A 21,404-nucleotide genomic window follows, 5' to 3' on the forward strand; every position below is an offset into this window, starting at 1 on the left:
CTTAGCAGGAATTTGTGCAAAATGAGGGACCTTGACTTCATGAAAGGTGCCACAGCTGAGCATGGTGGTGCCCTTCTGTAATCCTAGCATTTGTAGGACAAAGGCAGGAAGACCAGCTATACAGCAAATTCCGGGCTAACCTGGGCTATGTTGGGCCGGGGGCCGGGGGGGGGGTTGTGCTCATGGCATTTGGAGATGGAACTTTTGAAAGGTAATTAGGATAAGAAGCCATAAGAACGGGACCACATGGTGACATAGGTGGCTTTATAAGAAGAAAACACTAAGAGTGTGGCCGGATGTTAAAGCACTTACTTACTCAACATGTATGAAGTCCTGGGCTCTACTCTTTGCATCATACAACACTAAGAACAGCAAAGCACAACTGCCTAGCCCAGCCCGGTGGAACATGCCTATAATTCCAACACTAGGAAGGTGGAGGAGGGATGATAATGGAGGGAATGATAATGGGGAGGGGGGATGATAATGGGGAGGGATGATAATGGGGGGAGGGATGATAATGGGGAGGGATGATAATGGGAGGATGACAATGGGAGGAGGGATGATAATGGGGGGATGACAATGGGGGGATGACAATGGAGGGAGGAATGATAATGGGGAGGGGGGATGATAATGGGGGGATGACAATGGGGGGAGGGATGATAATGGGGGGATGATAATGGGGGGATCTGACCTGGCATGCTTTGCTATGTCTCCCATGTGGCGTCCTCCAGCATGTTCTAAGTCACTAGGCTTTTACCAGATGCTGACCAGATGTGAGCACCGTGTTCTTGAGCTTTCCAGCCTTCAGAATCATGAGTCCACTAAACTTCTGTTTCTTATAATTACCCAGTCTCAGGTACTTTGTGACAGCAATAGAAAATAGACAAAGGTGACAACCCTGTTTCTCACAGACCCAGGGAGGGTTTAGATGAAAGGCTTGTATATCAAGAGCTCAGCAGTGTGTCACATAATCGGCTATGGCAATAACAATTATACTTACAATAATTTGCTAAAATTATAATGTCTATAAAATTATCAACCCCTTTTCCTGCCCACAGTCCATCAGAATGAAGTGGCATCTGCCCCATCCCTTCTTGGTCCTATCTAGTCCTTAAGCCTGGAGTCTCCCCTCTAGTCCAACAGGTGCTTGTTCTCATTCACAACAGACAACGTGCAAGGGGGTAGGGAAATAGCTTGGAGGACGGATGGCTAGTAGGGTCAGCACTAATAGCATGGGTCAGGGAAGGGAGTGACTAGGCCGTAAGCAAGGGGCAACTAGGACTTAGGTTCCTGTAGACAGACAGCTTCCCAGGGTACGTGTGTAAACAGGAAGTCGGGCTCAAGAGTCAAGGGCATCACAGAAATAGACCTTGACAAAGACAACGGCTGTGGACTTTCTGGTAAAAGCTGTTGGTTTCCCACCAAGTTCTTTATGCTGGGTGTGGTCACCCACAGCTCCCAGTGCTGACTGTGGCCAAAGAGCCTCCTACCCTTTCCAGTAAGGGTTTGGGATTTGAGGACAAGGTTTCAATGACTTCATCCAACCGGTATTTTTCTCAGAGAGCTCCCGTCTCCTCCAGGAACTGTGGTCCTGGGTTCCTGGAGTGGCTGCCTCTGTAAGGTGTGTTTGGGAAAACCCACAGGGAGGGATGTTTGGAGCTGGAGAGTTTGGTGGTGCAGCTCAGAGAAGGAAACTGCCCCATTCCCACCCCTGCAACCCCTACCTCAGGGTGTGTGGGACCGCCACACCTAACCTCTGCTGCTCCTCTGAAGTCACCCCCACCTTGGATAAATCATCTAGGTTACGAAAGTGACATGGCTCTTGGGGTGGGGACGCAGCAAAAAATGTTCATTCTTCAAAACTCCCCTCTCCACAGCCAGGAAGAGGATGGTGCGGAGGGAAGCCCAGCCATGACTCACAGCTAATCCCTGGCAAATCTATCTCCATGGAAACCGCCAATCATCCATGCTTTTCATAGCTCAACCAAACATCTGCCAGGGGGAAAGCAAGTGGTAAGAATCGTTCACCCTGCCTCCATGTTTACTTTGGGGCCCTAGTAAACAGAGCCAGGGGAGAGTAGCCTGGCCCCTCTCTGCTTCCTAATTAGCTGTATGGTCTTCATCGGGTCCTTCCCAAGCCTTTATGCACCCTTTCTTCCACAGCCAGGGAAACAAACTCTGATCAGAGGTTCTCAGCCTGATTGAGAGCTGCCATGGAGCGGAGACTCAGAAAAGCCAGGATCTAAGTTGGCACAGAGAAGCCTGTGTGGCAGACACTCTGTTCAGTGTGATAATTTTACATGTGGACTGTTACAAAATAATGCTTTCATAAAGCACAAGAGGTAAAAGTGATTTAAAAGACGGTCAAGGAGTCTGGGATGTATCTTAATGGTAGAGTACTCAGTTAGCATATGGCAGGCCATAGGTTCTGTTCCTAGAGACACACACACACACACACACACACACACACACACACACACATGAAAGAAAAGGGGGCAAGTTGAGTGGCTGGCCTGGCAACTGATCTCACGTTAATCCAGCTCGGCTCTCCCTGCCCAGTGGCATCCCCAAGCCACCACTGATTCTCATCTGGAGAGGAGGCTCACCACCATGCCACTAAGACCAGGCACTGCTCCCCTATTATAGTCACCAACTAGGAGAGCATCAGGACCATGCTCTAAAAACAGCCTCCTGGGGACCCAGTGACATTCTGGGAGAACAGCAGCATGAGCAGCCACGGAGAGGCGAGCTGCTACCTGGCCTCTCTGGGTCAGAGTCTTCACCTGGTGAGAACTCCCTGCCAGGCCCAGGAAACTCATGGAACCCCTTGTCTGTGTGCTCATTAGTGTCTTGGAGGGGCGGGGCAGGAGGGACCGGTGAACAGTTTTAAATGTTAATCCTTTTTTTTTCCTTCCCTCTTCCCTCATTCTTTTTCTGTCCATTCAAGAGGAAGCTCAGCTAGATTTGATTGATGGCTTTGGGGAAGACGTGCAGAATTCGCCCAACTATTGTTCAGGTTTGTTTCTCCACAGCCTGGGTCCTTATGACGCTTCACAGATTCAAAGCAGTGGAAGAGAATCGGGCAGATGGCTGGTGACAGCATGGGGAACCAGAACAGGAACTACATCATTCGTGGGGACCAATCAAATAAAATTACAGGGGTCCCTTGTTCAAAACTGATGAAGAATTTTAGCAAAAGCAAAACATAATGCCAAGGGAAGGCCCTTCTCTGAGTGGGAGCAGATGAGCCTGGGCAGGAGAACTCCCCATCCCATTCACAAAGAAGACTGGCCATAGGGTTAGGAGTAGGAAAAGGCAGGCCCACAGGATCTGAGACTATAAGGACCCCGGCTGGGCCCACGCCCTGGCAGTAGTGGTAGGACCCAAGAGAACCAAGGGTCTGGGAAATGCTTAGGCCCTAAATGCAGAGCTCTCAAATTCAGCAGGTTTCTTATCTCCCAAGGCAGCTTGAAGGCAGTAGAAAGATGAAGGCCCTGCACAGAGGACCTGGGAAGACCTGGGTCTGTACACAGATGCACTGGTTAGAGCCCCAAAAACTAGAACTGATGGGACCATGGCGGTACTGGGTAGTGGCGTCCTGAATGACCGACACTGGTTTTAAGTTATACGGGTAGGAATGAGTCTTAAGTCATTCTGCTGGGTGCAAGCTTGAGTCAGAGATAGATTCTCTTATTGTTTCAGAAAATGAAAGAGATATATTGTTCTGCCCAATCTGAACCTACTCAGGCCCAGTTTCAGGCTCATTTCCAAGGTTGGGACGGGGTGGGGGTGGGGGTGGGCAATGATCACATCGAGGGGTGTGTCTCAGAACAGGGTGGCCAGGGGGTAGAGGTGAGAGGAACTGAAGAGAACCCAGTGCTATCTGGGAGGTAAACTTCTCAGACTTGCAGAATTCTAGGAGGAAGATGGGAGGAGCAGGGCTAGCATCCCAGATGTTATACAGGCCACTGAAGAAATTAAGGGATGTGCTGAAGAGAAGCCTGGGCTAGTGGGGTGAATGTGGGAGTCCTCAGCTTTGTGGGTGATCACTAATTAAGGGGATTGGGAAAGATTAAGGAAACAGGGCTGGGGAAATGGTTCCATTGGTAAAGTGCTCGCTGTGTAAGCGGAGGACCTGACGCAATCCCTAAAATCCGTGTGACAAAGCCCGGTGTGGTCCATGTGCTTGTCGTCCCAGTACTGGAGAGTCAGGGGCAAGCAGGTCCTTGGAATTCACTGGCCAGCCAGCCTGGCCAACTTGGCAAGTTCTAAGCTGGCAAGAGACCTTGTCTTAGCAACCAAGGTGGCTGGAACCTGGGGAGTAACACTGAGGTTGTCCTCAGCCTCCATTCATACACATGCACTCGCAAACAAAAATAAAGGAAAGAAGAGAAGGGCTAGGCAAAGCTTGAGAAAGCCACACGCTGACCAGCAGACACAGAGAAGCAGGTGACAGCAGACACAGAGAAGCAGGTGACAGCAGACACAGAGAAGCAGGTGACAGCAGACACACAGAAGCAGGTGACAGCGGACACAGAGAAGCAGGTGAGTGACAGCAGACACAGAGAAGCAGGTGACAGCAGACACAGAGAAGCAGGTGACAGCAGACACAGAGAAGCAGGTGACAGCAGACACAGAGAAGCAGGTGACAGCGGACACAGAGAAGCAGGTGACAGTGGACACAGAGAAGCAGGTGAGTGACAGCGGACACAGAGAAGCAGGTGACAGCAGACACAGAGAAGCAGGTAAGTGACAGCAGACACAGAGAAGCAGGTGACAGCAGACACACAGAAGCAGGTGACAGCAGACACACAGAAGCAGGTGACAGCGGACACAGAGAAGCAGGTGACAGCAGACACACAGAAGCAGGTGACAGCAGACACACAGAAGCAGGTGACAGCGGACACACAGAAGCAGGTGACAGCGGACACAGAGAAGCAGGTGACAGAGGACACAGAGAAGCAGGTGACAGCAGACACAGAGAAGCAGGTGACAGCAGGGTAGGGAGGCACTGCTGGTGTGTGACAGGCATTCAAATGGAAAGGGAAGCAGTGGCTGCTGGGAGGTCAAACAAAGCAGGAAATCAGACATGCTCACTGCTTAGTACCACGGAAGTCACCCATGACCTGAAGGATCCCTTTCATTTGGGGAGACACTCAGTAGAGTGTGGCAGAGGTGAGAGGGACACAGCAGGAAATACAGATAGAAGCCACCTCACCTTGGGCCTTTACCAGAGAAGAGGGTGGGGTTGGGCAAGATGGTTAAGGTTAAGTGTTCCTTTCATCTAAGCAGCTTTATTCAAGCATAACTCAGACTCAGTAAACTGCATGTTTTCAAGGAGACAGTCAGATACACCATGAAGCTACCAGCATAACCCAGAACATATTCTTCATCCTGAAGTGTCCTGTGCCCAGCAGGCCTCTCCCTCTAATCCCCTCACCTCCATCCCCAGGCATCCTCCTGCTGTCTGCAAACTAAAGCCTGCTTCTTCTATAATGTTACACAATTAGGGTTTATGTGATTTTGCTTTTCTAATGTTTTGCATCTTTTTCTGTCTGACTTGCTCAGCATAGTTATGCTCAGGCTCATATATATTTGTTGCACATATCAAAGACTGCTCTTCCTGCTGTGTGGCTACACCACAACTTTTCTAATCACCTGTTGATGAGCAGTCCACTGGGGACTGTGCAAATTAAGCTGCTCTGAATATTTTAAGTATTTATTTTGTGTGTGTGTGTGTGTATGTGTGTGCACTGAGTGCAGTGCCTGTAGAGATCGGAAGAGGGCATCTGACCCCCTGGAATTGGGGTTACGGGCAGTTGTGAGCCATGTAGGAGCTGGGAGCCAAACTCTCATCTTTTTTGTAAGAGCAGTAGGTGCTCCTAACCACTGAGCCATCTCTAGCCCACATTAAGTTGCTTTGAGTTTTCACGTACAAGTCTTCACTTGCTTCCAAATAATTAGAGGTAGAGCAGCTGGGTATATGGAATTTTTAAGAAACAGTCCAACTTTTCTAAAGTGGTGACCATTTTGCGTTACCATCAGTAAGACAGGTGAGTATGGATTCTGCACATCTCTCTAACATCTCTTTCATGCTAGATATCACAGGAGCTTCTCCTTTGACCACCCTTTGCCTACCTGGAGAAAGGGTACCAAGTAAGGACGTGGCATGAGCACGTAGGAAGCAGAGGACAGGAGACAGCTGGCTCCAGATCAGCGACAGAGATACTTTTCTGGTCTGTGCTCTGGAGACAGCCCTGCCCTGAGCATTTCCCATGGGCCGCTTGTCACATGTTCGCTTCTTGCCTTCTAGGCCAGGGATCCACACAAGGCAGGAGTTCTTCTATTGTCTCCTCTACAGCCTTGCAGAGCAGAAAGCAGGGAAGGCAGGATAAGCAGGTACACTCCCTGCCTAGGGGCCTTATTTCTCTGATCCCTGGGGCACAGGGCGGGGGCACAGTCCAAACTCATTCTAGAAATAAGAGAGGCAGTTTGTTCCACTGAGGAATCCATCCTGTCCTGCCCGAAGAGAAATAAGGTCCTCCTACTAATTTGGTCAAGATATGTAACTTGTATAAAGGAGTGAAGACTGTTGAAATCAGGCGGAGGCCTCCAGAAATTAGGAGCAGGCAAATCCATTGTGAAAATAATGGACTTTTAGTCAGTGCTAACACCATCGCCAAAGTCAGCCACACACTCCAAGAGAGAATGCAGGCGGACCGTGATGCCAAGCTTGGGGAATCAAGCATTTACACCCCTATGGCAAGAGTAAGAAAGAGCCAAGAGCACCTACCTGTAGCTGCTGGGAAGAACACCCCAAACACAGTAAAGAAAGACTCCCCGGGGCTGTACTCGGGCAGAGTGTTGCTCTCTAGCAGTTCTGGGGAGTATCCAACAAAACCATGTTCTGAAATGACACGAAGGATTCAGACAGAGCTGAGTGGTCAGGTACCGTACAGTGCCCAAGAAGATAGTATTGTTTTAGCATGGTAAATATTTCTTTCTTTCTTTCTTTCTTTCTGAGATAGTGACACACTCTGTAGCCCACGCCGGCCTAGAACATACCGTGTAGTCTGGGCTAGCCCCAAATTTACTGTGATTCTCCTGCCTCAGCCTCCTGAGTTGCTGGGATTGTAGGCATAAGCCACCATGGTCGGGTGCAGGTATGTCATGCTGAACACTCAAAGGCAGGGTGTGTGCAACAGAGAGAGAGAGACTTGGAAGACTGCCTTGTGTATCTGTACCTACAGCTATAAAGGGATGGCATGGCATGGAGAGCAGTGGTTAGCTCAGGGGAGGGAAGATTTCATCTTTGCTTTATAGATTTCGGAATAGCGACAGCATCTTTCAATGAGGGTATATTTATGTGATTGCTTTCCATAAAAACAAATACCTGCTTGAAATCCTCCCATTGGGTTCCTGGGAGCCAAAGAATCAAGTCCAGACTCCTTACATTGAACATCAAAGTCCCCCACAACCTGGAAACGGTCTGCCATGTCCCCTTCACCCTTTACCTCTCCTGTGTGCCCAGCGGGGTCATGTTCCCTGCCCTACTACCCCTCTCTCCAAGAAGCAATATTATGATCACTTTTTCACATTTTTTGGTGGGGTTGAAGCCAGGAACCCATGCATGCTAATCAGTCTATCACATGTCACTAGTTTGTTTTTGTTTTTTTAAATCTTGAGACAGATCTCTCTAAGTTGCTCAAGCTGGCTCTGATCTCATCTGGAGCCCAGTACTGCCATGTCCAAGGCTATCAACTAAGCTTTGTTCCCAGCCTCAACCACAGTCCTTGTTTTAAAAACACTTGTTTCAATTTTATTTATGTGGATTCATCTGTATGTGCCCATGAGGCCAGAAGAAGGTATAGGGTCCCCTGGAGTTAGAGTTACAGGTAGTCGTGAGCCACCTGATGTGGGTGCTGGGAACCAAACTCAGGTCCTCTGTGGCAGCAGTACTTACTCTTAATCACAAGTCGTCTCTCCAGCCCCTCACCCACAGTTCTTGAGGTGAGAAATCCACTCTGGCATACCTCTACTTTCCCTGGCACACAATAGGTAGGTTGTAAATAGGCCTCATTGCCATCTTCTCTTAGATCTCTTAGCACATGGGCACACTACCCTCCCAGGCTTCCTGCTACTCTCGGTTCACAAGCTACTTTGTAACAAAAAACATCTAACATCTGAATTCTTCAAAGTAATTTAAATACCTTTGGCACATTGACCTTAACAAAGCTTCTTAAGTGCCTTCAATCCATTTTGCTTGTCAAAAGAGGTCACTTTGAGCAGCATATGTTGATGTACTAGCAGGCCATGGAATTCCGAGACTCAAGTAGAAAAGATCTTGGCTCAGGGACACCCAGAATATTTGACTTCAGTCTTGTCCCCCAGAACTAGCTAGCATGTGTTTACGAACTGCTGCCCCTCCCCTGCAAAACACACCACAGTTCCCCACAACTTGGGGACAGACACCTCCAGGAGCCTTGCCCCACCCCCATCTACCTCAAAGCTCCCCCTATAAAGAGAGCTCCCTGGTCTCTGATGGCTCCCAGGAGGCCATGCACTTCCTCAGCTTCCAAGAGTCATAACTTCATAGGAAAAATATTCTTCAAGAAAATAACAACGTGGACGCTCAGAGAAGCACAGAGAGCCTCGGGGAGTCCAGTCTGGACTTTGAAATCATTGTCCGTTGCTTTCTCTTGGCTGAATACAGACTTTGTTCTGGAATATTAAATCCCAAGTACCGCACCAGGTTTCTGAATGGCTTGGCCTCCTTGCAGCTGGTCCTCCCGTCATCAACAAAAAGCAATAGCAAGCTAAGTTAACTTCAGCTTATCCGCTGGCTGACCCCATTGACTAGTCTTCCTGAGGAGAAAACCAGGCAGCCTGCCTTGGAGCTCAGTTCAGCAGGCTGGATGACGGTCATCTGCTCCAGAGCTGTGCATCCTGAGCAGGCCAGCCCACAGCAGTAAACACCTCTCCATACTGTTCACCTCCACAGCCTCAAAGGAGGTGACAGGAAAGGTTTTGTCCCCTGGCCTGAGGGCTTTGCCTGGTCAGCCTGCAGGCTCTAAGGCATTTTAGTCCCTTGGTGGTGTCAGTGGGAAAATCTTCTCACCTCTCCCCTTCACAATATCTATGGGGCAGGAGGAAGCCTCAGATGCTGCCTCTCTTGGGGCCAATGACACATCCATAAGCACACACTCATAGTGACACACTTAGAAGCATACACTAACACACAACTCCCCAACACAGACATTGACACGCTCACAAGTATACGTTACATCTGCATACACACATGCACAAGTACATACTCATACCTACACATAAGGATATTTCCCAAGTGCACATTCTCACTGGCCCATTCACATATACACCTACACGTGCACATGAGCATGCATAGGCACACTCGCACAACACACCCACAAACACAAGCACTGGTACACACTCACACTGACACACTCAAAATCCTGCTACCCTGACCCTCTGCTCTGGGCTAAATCTAGTTCTTAGTCTTCCTTGGGGAAATAATCTTACCTTTGAAAAGAACTCAATGAACAAAGATAATTGTCAATGTTTTTTACAAACATGTAACTCCAGGAAGCTGAGACACAGGATTAAAAATTCAAGGGTTGCCGGACGTTGGTGGCGCATGCCTTTAATCCCAGTTCTCAGGAAGCAGAGGCACGTGGATCTCTGTGAGTTCGAGGCCAGCCTGGTCTACAGAGTGAGTTCCAGGACAGCCTCCAAAACCATACAGAGAAACCCTGTCTTGGAAAAAAAAATTCAAGGGTTACAGAATGAAACCATGTCTCAACATAAAAACAAACAAACAAACAAATAACTGTGGGCTGAGCATAGAGATCAGTATTATACTCTTGCCCAGCATGCATGAGGACAGGCATCAGAGCCAAACACCATAGTACTTGGTAGCATAGAAAACTGACGTGCTGTGGTGGTTTGAAAGAAAATGGCCCCCACAGGAGGGGCACTACTAGGAGGTATGGTCTTGTTGGAGGAAGTGTGTCACTGTGGGGGCAGACTTTGAGGTCTTTTTCTCAAGCTTCACTCAGTGTGACAGTCAGGTGACTTCCTGTTGCCTGCAAGATGTAGGTCTCTCGGCTCCAGCACCCTGTCTGCCTGCCCACCACCATGCTCTCCATCATGATGATAATGGACTGAACCTCTGAACTGTAAGCCAGCCCCCTCAATTAAATGGGTTTTTTTTTGTTTGTTTATAAGCATTGCCGTGGTCATGGTGCCTCCTCACAAATAGTAAACCCTAACTAAGACACATGCCATAATGGTTTCTATCATGCTAATTTAAATAAAACTTCCCATGTTATAAATACTAAAAATAAATTTATACATACATATAAGAAATATCTATGCCAGGCCTAGTGGTACACACCTTTAATCCTAGTACTCAGGAGGTAGGGGCAGGTGGATCACTGAGTTTGAGGCCAGCCTGGTCTACAGAGAGAGTTCCAAGACAGCCAGTGCTATACAGAGAAACACTGTTTCAAAAACCCAATATATATATATATGGAAACATCCAAATGCTGTGGTTGTCTATACAAATAATTATAGCAATTCTCATTCTCTCTGTCCTTCCCATTTTCCTTGAGGTCTCTCTCTCTTTCTCCCTCCTCCCCTCCCTTTCTTCCTTAGTCTGTCTTTTCCTTCCCCAAATAGATTTCATTATATAGCTTAGGGTGGCCTGGAATTCCACATCTATCTGTCCCAGCCTCCCCGGTGCTCAGAACACTGGCACTCACCATTGTATCCAGTGATTCTTTTTGTTCAAAAATGTCCCATAACATTTCCACACTTTAAAAAATAAGAGTAACCTACTTATCAAAACCCTGGATCTTTTAGGAAATAAATGATCCCCGTGAAGGCCGAGTGTCTGCTGGGACAGCCCAGACATGCCACCTTCTTTCTTTCCTTGTTCACCACACATCCGTGTCCTGCTTCTCAGAACGATCTGAGATCATAAGCAAGTTAGAACAAACAGCATTTAAAAAGGAGGGGCTCCATAGGCTTGGAAGTGGATCCGCAGCAATGTCCTAGAGACTAGAATTCGGGGCCTAAGGAGATGAACTGAGATTTCTTTGACTAAGCCCACAGGGGCAGGACACTAGGCCCGGTGGCTTGGCCCCCATATAGGCCGCTGTCTCTCATATGAGAAGGAATGTCTGGGGCTGGCCTCATTTCCCACACCCCCATCTCCCAGGCCTTTGTGACTCTTGCCCATGCTAGTCCCCCTCCTTTTTCTCCTACGGCTCCAAATCCTGGGCCAGCTGCTCCAGAGGCTGCCACACTGCCTCCCTCGCAGAGAGATGCTGGTGACACGGACTCCTCTTCAGTTCAGAAGCCGGTGTCTCCTTCACCTGGGAAAGACAGGCAGATCCTGTGCAGCACCGCAGGTCAGAGACACCTAGGGGACTGGGGGCTGACAGAGGTACAGCTGGGAGCATGCGCAATGCTGTTGGGAGCATGCGCAATGCTGTTGGGACTCCAGGTCTGCTTGCATCGGTTCCCACATCACTATGTTGTCTCTCTGTACTTTACCCTAGGGAGCTTTGGGGCTCTGTTTTGCAGGACTAGAGTGCTAGGCAAGTACCCTAGTCTTGAGCTACAGCTCCAGCCTAAACATGCTTCCTGAAGCCCAAATGTCATTTGCTTGCTGCAAAAACTGGGTCCTGTCAGCTGTGTCTCCAACCCCGAAGGGCCTGGGATGCTGAGGACCTGCAACTGCTGTGTGTGAATGCGTCTGGGCTTGACCTGAACATCTGCTTCTGTATCCACTGAGTAAAAATACTCTGGGCCCCCTGAGCTGTGTACTTTTTAGGAAAACCAAAAACAGAAAGCGCAGGGGAAGAGAGAACAAATCGTCACAAGCTCAGGCAGGAAGAGGCAAAGGGGTGCCCTTGAAGGCCTGTGTGCAGACACTACATATCCCCAGAATTGGGTCAATTCCACAACGCTGTCACTAGACTACAGTCCTTGGAGGCCTCCTGCTGCCTCTCAGGTGTGCTCATGGAAGCCCTCCTCATCCTTCTGCAAATGTCTTCAGGTCTGGTCACAAATAGTGACAAAGAGCAGCTCTGGGTCTCCATGTTAGTTGTCCAGGCTCACAGATCTAGTCAGCCAGGTGCAGTGGCAGCTAGGAAACACCGTATGGCCTGGTGAGTACCCGCCCAGCTCCCTACACACACAGCCCATGGTGAAATTAGCAGAGGCAGCTGAGCCTCGTGTGGGTGTCCAGTTGCGACTACGGATGGACTTAGAAAAACAGGTTTCTAAAACCGCTGCTGGTGCTGTTGACTGTGGACTGTGGGCAGAGTTTCCAGTAGCACTGGCTTTCTTTGGGGCTCAGGTCCCCCACCCTGCAATCACCAACCAGTGACCAGTGACCAGCCAGACATCCCTTTCCTGGGAACGGACAATGGGGGCGGCTGGTCCAACCAGGAATAGAAAGAGTGGAGGAAGGGCTTGGAGAGAGGAAGGGAGGGAGGCGGGCGCCCCCCAGACGGTGCGGAGGGTGGGGCCTGAGAGATCACAGGAAGAGTAACTATGCAAGGAAAAGGAAAGGCGAGGTCACGGTTCTGGGAAAGCACAGGCACCAAAACAGCCCTGAAGGGAGGGGCGGGAGGGATGCAGGCAGGGCAAGGGAAGGCCACTAGGGCTCAGCATGTTGGGATCCTCAAAGAAGAAGGAAGTACAGTACAGCCACAGCAGGAAGTACTGCTCAAGCCACGTGGCTCCTCCTGAGCCCCACCCCCACACTCAGCTGTGGCGTCAGACTGAAATCCAGGAGGATCCAGTGTCTTCACTACCTGCCACACTGTGGGGACAGAGATCCAGGCAGATCTGAAACAGCCTGACAGAAAGGGGTGAGGAAAGCGAGCGTTCAAAGGCCCCATCTCGCTGTGCAGGCTTTCAGGGGCCAGATGCTGAGCCCCTGCCCAAGCCCAGAAAGGCAACAAAGAACAAGTGGGCATTTAGACTCACGGACTCTGGCCCGGGCTTTGGCATTAGCCCCCAGAACGGCAGGCAATAATGGGACTGCAGGCCACCAGGTAGGGTGATCACACAGAAGCACGGCCTTGGGAAAGGTCCCAGCTGGGTTCCTCTTGCCTGGCATGGAGTGTGAGGGTCTTTTCCCGGCGTAAGACTGCCAAAGACCTCTGAGGAGAAGGCAAGAACTGTGGCGAGTCCGGATACCCTGGTCCTGCCACAGAGTCACTGTGGGAGTGCCCATGAGCCCTTCCTTCCCAGGGGTCCTGCATTCCCAGGCAATGTCAAGCCCTCAAGCCAGGCCTGCAGGCCACACTCTCAGAGGGAGGGGTACAGGAGAGGATTTCTTCAGATTCCTCCCTCTGAAAGCTGTCTCATTCTCAGGACTCCAGCACACAGCATCCAAACACAAGGCTGAATTCCTGTGCCAGCTGCAAAACCCAAGCTGGCTGCCTCCTCCCCAACCCTCCCCGGGAACCAGCAACCAGCAGATAAAACCAACACTGACAAAGAAGCTGTAACCAGTCTCTGCCACTGGCCTTGTGTGCTTTTCATTTTCTACTGTTTTGAATTACCAGTGACATTGGTGGCTTTCATGAGTGCAGATAATGAGAGATGAAAAAGGAGGAGAGAAGGGAACTACAGTCTGATTGACTGAGTCATTTTTAAAAAGTTGTATTTAAAAAAAATCCCATACAATATATTTCAATAATATTCTTCCCCCCTCTTCTAATTCCTCCCCATCTCCCTACACAACCAGCTTCATGTTTTCTCTCTGTCTCTCTGTCTCTGTCTCACTCTCACACACACACATACACACACATACAAAAAATAGGAAAAACAAACAAAACCACAAAATCAAAACAGATGAAGAAAATCAGTAACACACACAAAAAAATACCAAAACCAAATAGAAAGCATACACACACACACCCACACACACACACACACACACACACACACACACACACACACACACACCAAAAACACAGAGCTGTTTTGTGTTGGCCAACAATTCCTGGGCTTGGGGCCTGCCCTGGAGTATGCTTGATATATTCAGTGACATACCATTGGATTCGTCCTTTCCCAGAAGATATCAATTACAAATAACTTCTTAGTTAGGGGTGGGACCTCATGCCCACTTCCCCTTCTCAGTGCAGAATTTTGTCTGGTTTGAGCCTGTGTTAAAATGACACTGCTAAAATGCCCAAGAACCTGAGGACATAGGTCACGGCCCCTAGACGAAAACCTACTGCTATTATTCTGCTAAAGAAACAGCAATAAAAGCCGGAAATTGGTTGCACACGCCTTTAATCCCAGAATTTGGGAGGCATAGGCAGGTGGATCTCTGTGAGTTCAAGACCAGCCTGGTCTACAAGAGCTAGTTCTAGGACAATCTCCAAAGTCACAGAGAAACCCTGTCTCGAAAAAACCAAAAAAAAAAAGAAAAAGAAAAAAAAAAGAAATAAAATGACATGTGGATATATATCTCATATATGTAATATATTATATAAACTCATATAATTATGTTATGTGTGATATATTCTATATTAAATGAATGTATATCTATAGATGTCTAGTACATTGCTCTTCTTGCAGTAGATGGGAACTAACAAAGAGACCCACAGCTGGACAGTGTTCAGAGCGTGGAAGGCTCTGGAACACTCAGTCCTAAATGGGATATCTTTATCTCCAAGGCTCAGAGGTCTATGAGGAGAGGAGGTGAGAAGGCTGGGAGAGCCGGGAATGGGGGATAACGTCTAGGAAAGAGCGTTCCAGACACAGCAGGAGTGACGCCCATGTGAACTTGCAGAGACTGAGATGTCTGCAGGGACACCGGCGTGCACAGTGAGAGTGGATACTGCCATGTCCCCATAGGAGGGGTTCGCCCACTCGGCACAATTATAGGCGTCCGATAAAAGTGCTATGGTGGTGCTTGCCCGTAATCTCACACTGATGCAGGAAGGGTTCGAGGCCGGCCTGAGCCTCAGATCAAGAGTCTGTCTCAGAAAACCCTGAAAAGAATGGAACATAACCTGGGTGTACAGCTCATGGCCTGCAGAGAAGGAAGGGGAAATATGACAGGCTTGGCAGGGGCCCTCAAGGAATTCTGGGCTGGGAGCTGGGAGCAGCCCTCAAACCATTCTCTGGCCTCAGCCCTGGTAACTTTGGTCTCCCGGAGAGGGTGGGGAGAGGAATGAGCCAGGGCTCCAGGCCTGAGCCCCCACCCTGAGAGAAAACACAGAGAGGGCCGGGCATTCAGCATGGGGCCAGAAGGGAAATGTGAAATGGGGCTGGGCCTGTGGGGTCCACCCAGACTGTCCAAGGAAGGCAGCCTGGAGCCCTGCAGCCTCCTCTGGCCCTGGAGAGGGCCTCCACCCTGAGCAGGGCAGGCTGCCAGGAAGCAGCAAAAAAGTCATCTCCCCTCCCAGCACTGGCAACCAAGGGGATGAAGGGCCGGAGAGGGGAGGGGTGTCCGAGTGGCAGCTCTGCTTTGGCGGGAGTGACTAATGTACAGTGACTGGACCCTTGCCACCTCTACACTTTAAAAGAGCAGCCCGGTCTCCTCTGAGCCAGCATTCTTCCTTGTGAAAGGGAAGGTGAACATTTCCTATCGCAAGACAGTTTCTAACAGCCAACAAGCCACTCCATCTGTGACCATGGCCTCTATTTCAAAAAGTGCTTGGAGCTGGAGAGACGGCCCAGCACACAAGAGTACAGCTGGCTGCTCTTCCAGAGGCCCTGGGTTCAATTCTCAACACCTACAAGGCAGTTCACAACCATCAGTAACTCCAGTTCTAGGGGATCCCACACTCTCTTCTGCCCTCTGCAGGCACCAGGGACACATTTGGTACACCTACACATACACATTTTCTATTTTGTATTTATATGTATGCATGTGTATGTCTGTCTGTATGTGTATACTGCATGTGTTCAGTTGCCTGTGGGGGCCAGAGTGATCCCATGGAGCTGAAGTTGCAGGTGCTGGGAACTGAACTCCTGTACTCAGCGAGCACTCTTAGCCTCTGAGCCACTTCTCCAGCTCCAACATAAAGTAAACATTTTAGCCAGGAAGGGGTGGGGGTGGGGAAGTGGCACATGCCTTTAATCCCAGCATGAGGGAATCTGAGTTCAAGACCAACCTGGTCTACTGAATGAGTTCGAGGACAACCAGGGCTATACAGAGAAACCCTGTCTCGAAAAACCAAAACAACAACAACAACAATAATAATCATAAATAAAAATTTTAATTGTTTTTAATTCACTGAGCTTTCCCTTTCAGTGGTCTTGGAGGCAATAAGGTGAAATGAGAAGAGATTTCACCCAGAGAGGATGGTCAAAAGGAAATGTCAAATGCCAGGAACGGGGTCTGAGTCTGACTTGGGCCCCAAGACACAAACAGGATCTTGAGGTGAATACAGCAATGGGGCAGAAAAGGTTGTGCCCAACACTGTGTGGAACTTTCCCAGGCTGGTTATTTAAGCTACCAGCACCCTGGTTCACTTTCTTAGGTGAAGTGTTGTCACAGAGACAGGAACCCCAGGCAGAGTCTAAGTCTGTGCTCCCCCTTCAGGACCTGCAACTCCTCCAAGGACAGCAGTGCAAGGGAGCTCTAGCTCCAGGGTCAACCGGGGCCCTGCACAGGAGACTAGAGGGACCCCACCCACTGTGGCCCCAGATTCCCCCCAAGAGACCTGGCCTGTGTAACTCTCAGCCTGAAGGAGCCCCTGAGAAAGGAAAATCTGGCCTCTTATCTCCTGGGGGAAAGGAATGTGCTCTCCTGCCAGGACAAGGGGCTGTTTGACAGGAAGTCTCCACCCTAGCTGTGAGTTCCTCCCAGGCACCACTCACTCCTTCTGGCTGTCCCTGCCTCTGGCATCCACTTCCCAGGCTTAAACTTCTGACCCGACAGCCCCAACAGAATTCTAAGCCTGTTTGGGCCCCCTCCACTTAGCTACCACTCACAGCTCCATGCTGATGAGGAACTCAGACTCTGAAGTTCATCCCTTACCCCACTCTGTGGATACACTACCTAGGCAGACAGCTGAGGATGCCGGGGACCTTACAGAGCACAGGACCATAGCGCAGGGCTCAGAGCTACACTCCTGCCCAGCACCAGGCTGACAACACTGAAACACACAACTCCTGCCCCAAAAGTCTCCAACCCAATTCCACCCAGGAAACACAACAGAAGCCTTCTTAGAATGTCATGCCTAGAGCTGGGGGTATGGATCAGTGGCAGAGTATGTGCTTAGCACTCACAAGACCCTGGGCTCCATTCCCAGCAACACAGAAACAACAGCAACAACAAAGAATCCCAAAGATAAGAGGTTCTCAACCTGTGGATCACGACCCCTTGGCAAAACTCTGTCTCCAAAAAATATTTACGTTATAATTTGCAACAGTAACAAAATTACAGACATAAAGTAGCAAGGAAAATAATTTCATGGTGGGGGGTCACCACAACATGAGGAACTGGATTAAGGGTCTCAGCCTGGTCTTAGTATGTAGGGAGGGTGAGAACCACAGCCATTGATAAGACTCGGCATCACAGAGCCTGAGGATATCCCAGAAGTCTTTAACCTGAAATTCATTTTACAAACGGAGGTGTTGAGGACCAGGAGAAGAGACTCCTTTACCACAAAGTTGGCAGCTGGTCAGGCAAAGTGCAGGACCCATGGAGTCTAAGCCTCTACTCAACATGCCCTGTGTGTCCTCACAGGCCGGGTGGCAGCAACCATGTATGTAGTTACTGTGTAGCCACTTGTCTAATTAGACTACGCACCTGGCAGCTATTTTCCTAGGACGACTCCAGTGCCTAGCCCCATGGAACATGCAAAAATATAAAATATTGTTAATAATAACACCGGGAACAAGCCAAATGTCCATCAACAGATGAAGGCATAAGTAAAATGTATACTTAGGCAATGGAATATTATTCACCCATAAAAAGGAATAAAGCAGGGGTTAGAAAGAAAGTATATTTGGTAAAGTACTTGTCTTGCAAACATGAGGACCAGAGTTCAACATCCCAGAACCCACATTTTAAAAGTCAGAGAGCCAGGCTGGGTGGTGGTGACGCACGCCTTTAATCCCAGCACTTGGGAGGCAGAGGCAGGCGGATCTCTGTGAGTCCGACAGCCTCCAAAACAATACAGAGAAACCCTGTCTCGTAAAACCACAAAAAAAAAGTCAGAGAGCCAAAGAAATGACTCAGAGGTCAGGGAAACTTGTTCCACAGTCAGGAGGACAGGAACTCAGATCCCAGCACCCATGTAACAAGTTGGGTATCCCTTCAGGTATCTATAGCCTCACTGAGAAAACGGAAGTAGTAGGCTTACAGAGAGACTCTGCCTCAAAGAAAAAGGCCGAGAGTGAAAGGAGAGGACACTTGGTGCCCTCTTCTAGCCTCTGCACATGCTAACCGCACACAGGTGAGAACACACATTAGTTAAGTAAGCAAATGTGTATGGGTGTGTGGTCTGCTTGTATGTCTGGTGCCAGCAGAGGACAGAAGGGATGTCAGATCTCCTGGAACTGGAGTTACAGATGTTTGTGGGGGCTGGGAACCAAACCCAGGTCGAACGCAAGAGCAGCCGATGCTTTTAACCACTGGGCCATCTCTCCAGCCCCACTAACCAAATATTCCTAAAAGCAGGGCGTGGTAACACATGCTTATAACATTGGAGAGACAGAGACAAGCAGATAAAACCCTGGGGCTCACTGGACAATCAGTCTTACCTGCTTGCTGAGTCCAGGCCAGTGAGAGACCCTGCCTCAAAAGCAAGGTGGGCAGCACCTGAGGAAAAACACTCTAGATTGTCCTCTGGCCTCTGCATGCACAGACTCATGGACAGACAGAAGCAGACAGACATGGACAGATACACACACATACACAGACACACACACCATAACACACCACACACAATAGGAATGAAATACTGGACACGATACAACATAGGTGGACTTTAAAAACACCATGCCCAAATGGATGGCACTGGAAGAAACCATCCCAAGTGAGGTAACCCAGTCACAAAAAGACAAGCATGGTATACTCACTCATATGTAGATTTTAAACATGGACCAGGGGATTGCCAGCCTACAATCCCACCGCCAGAGAGTCTGGGAAACAGGGAGAACCCTAAAAGAGATATGCATGGTAACCTGGAGAAGGGGAATAAGACAAGATCTCCTGACAAGATTGGGAGCATGGGGGGAGAAGAGGGGGAGAAGATGGGAGAAAGAAAGGAGGAGAAGAGGAGGGAGAGGAGGACATGGGGAGCAGGAAGGTTACGTCAGGGTAAGAATAGAGGAGAGCAGGATGAGAGATACCATAATAGAGGGAGCCATTATAGGTTCGAAGAGAGATCTGGCACTAGTGAGATCTTCACAGATCTACAAGAATGACACCAACTGGCATTAAGGCTACCTTAAATGCCCTCCCCTGATAATGAGATTGATGACTCATTATCATACTTTATATGGCATCCTAGAACCCTCATCCAGTGGCTGACGGAAGCAGAGGCAGACACCCACAGCTAAAAACCAATCTGAACTCCTGGAACCCAGTTGCAAAGAGGAGTGATGAGCAAAGGAATCAAGATCCGGCTGGTGAAACCCACAGAAGCAGCTAACTTAAACAAGGGGAATGCATGGACCCCAGACTGATGACTGAGAGGCCAACATGGGACTGATCCAGACCTCCCCCAGCCCCACCCCACAACCTAGATGTTAAAGAGGAGGCCTTGGCAATTCCTGGCATACAAATGGACTCTGGGAGCCCATTCCACATGGAGGGATGTTCTCTCAGCCTGGACACATGGGGGAGGACCTAGGCCCTGCCTGGGATAATATGACAGACTCTGAAAATCCCTCATGGAAGGCCTTATCCTCTCTGGGGAGCGGAGGAGTGATATAGTACAGTGGGGGACTGGGGGGATTCGGGGGCCAGGGGAGGAGGGGAGGGAAAGGAATCTGGGAGAAACGGGTAAAAAGTTAAATAAAAAAAGTTAAAAAAATTAAAACACCATGCCAGGCCAGGCTGGGCAGTGGTGATGATTGCCTTTAATCGCAGCACTCGAAAGGCAGAGGCAGGCAGATCTCTGTAAGTTCAAGACTAGTCTGGTCTACAAAGCGAGTTCCAGGACAGCAAGGACTATTCCACAGAGAAACCCTGTCTCGAAAACAAAAAACAAAACAAAAAACTATGCCAAGAGAAAGGGCAAATGTCATATGAGTCCATCTATGTGAAATATCCAGCCAGACGAGATAAATTCAGACACACAGTAGAAGGGAAGTTCCCCGGGGCCCAGGGACTTGGTATCTATTTGGGGTGGGGGGACCTTTGGGGTGGGGGAATCTTTGGGGAGCAGATAGCGGTTACCGCTATATACAGGGTGACTGATTCACCCCACTGAATGGCATACCTAAAAACAGTTTTAACATCAACTTGCACCTCGGAGATATTTTATCACAATAAAAAAGAACCCATTTCTTTGCACACACCCCCAGGGATCACAGCCTAAAGCTTGATTTAGATCCAGCAGCTGCCTGCTTTACACATGTTGACCCAGTGAATAAAGGGCACTTCTCGGTCAAGGCCAATGGGAAACCAGCTATAAAGCTATAGCCTCCCAGACATGGCTATTCCCCCAGCAGGGCCAGGGGGAGCCCAGCAGGGAAAAGACCAGTGTGAGGCTGTCTGTCAGCAGCAGATGTGGGCAGAGTCCTGTGTGTTCATGAGTTCAGATGGAGGTCTGGCAACCCTTTGCTGACACCTAGAAACCACGGCGTATCAGCAATGGAGGTGACAGCATCGGCGACAAGTCATCAAGAACCTGAGATGTGGGTGTCTCAGTGCAAGTGGCTTCCAACTCACACTTTACACTGTGGTGCAGTCCTGGGGTCCCCTGCCCCAGCTGTACTTGCCCTGCATGTTCCCACTTCCAAGAATCTCATGGTGACTTGTGGTCCTCCAGCAACATTTAACCGGGGTCTCCATGAGCCAGAGCTACCTTGGGGGAGTATGCTATCCACAGCTGTGACAGTGGCAGCATGCTGGGCTCGGTCTAAAGCTTCATGCTGCTCCCGTGTTCTCACAGGGGTTGGCAGGGCTCAGTGCTCTAGAGACCCACAACCTTCAGATGCTAAGAGGAAGCAGCTGGGGGTGCACCTGCCTGTACTGATTTCCTCTGCAAGCCTTCCTGCGCCTTTGCTGCAAGGGTACATACAGAGCCAGGCGCTGCCAGAGCATGGCTATCAGAAGAGGACGCCTCGAGGTCGATGACAAGTTCCCTCCTCCTTCGGCATTGATTCCTCAGCTGACAGGATGTCATCATTGGGATGTGGTACCTGTAGTGTCTGTTAATCGGGTAGGAAGT

General features: G+C 49.5%; 1 protein-coding gene across 3 annotated transcripts in view; it reads right to left on the bottom strand.

Moving 5' to 3' along the window:
* Slc12a8 (solute carrier family 12 member 8) overlaps positions 1-21,404 on the bottom strand; it is a 153,524-nt gene that overhangs the window by 71,370 nt on the left and 60,750 nt on the right. For all 3 annotated transcript variants that reach the window (XM_040750885.1, XM_040750886.1, XM_040750887.1), the window contains one exon: positions 6,794-6,907. In XM_040750885.1, coding sequence (XP_040606819.1) covers positions 6,794-6,907 — 114 coding nt within the window. The remainder of the gene's footprint in view (positions 1-6,793; positions 6,908-21,404) is intronic.

This window comes from Mesocricetus auratus, unplaced genomic scaffold (assembly GCF_017639785.1).
Source record: "Mesocricetus auratus isolate SY011 unplaced genomic scaffold, BCM_Maur_2.0 Super-Scaffold_100008, whole genome shotgun sequence".
Classification (NCBI taxonomy): domain Eukaryota; kingdom Metazoa; phylum Chordata; class Mammalia; order Rodentia; family Cricetidae; genus Mesocricetus; species Mesocricetus auratus.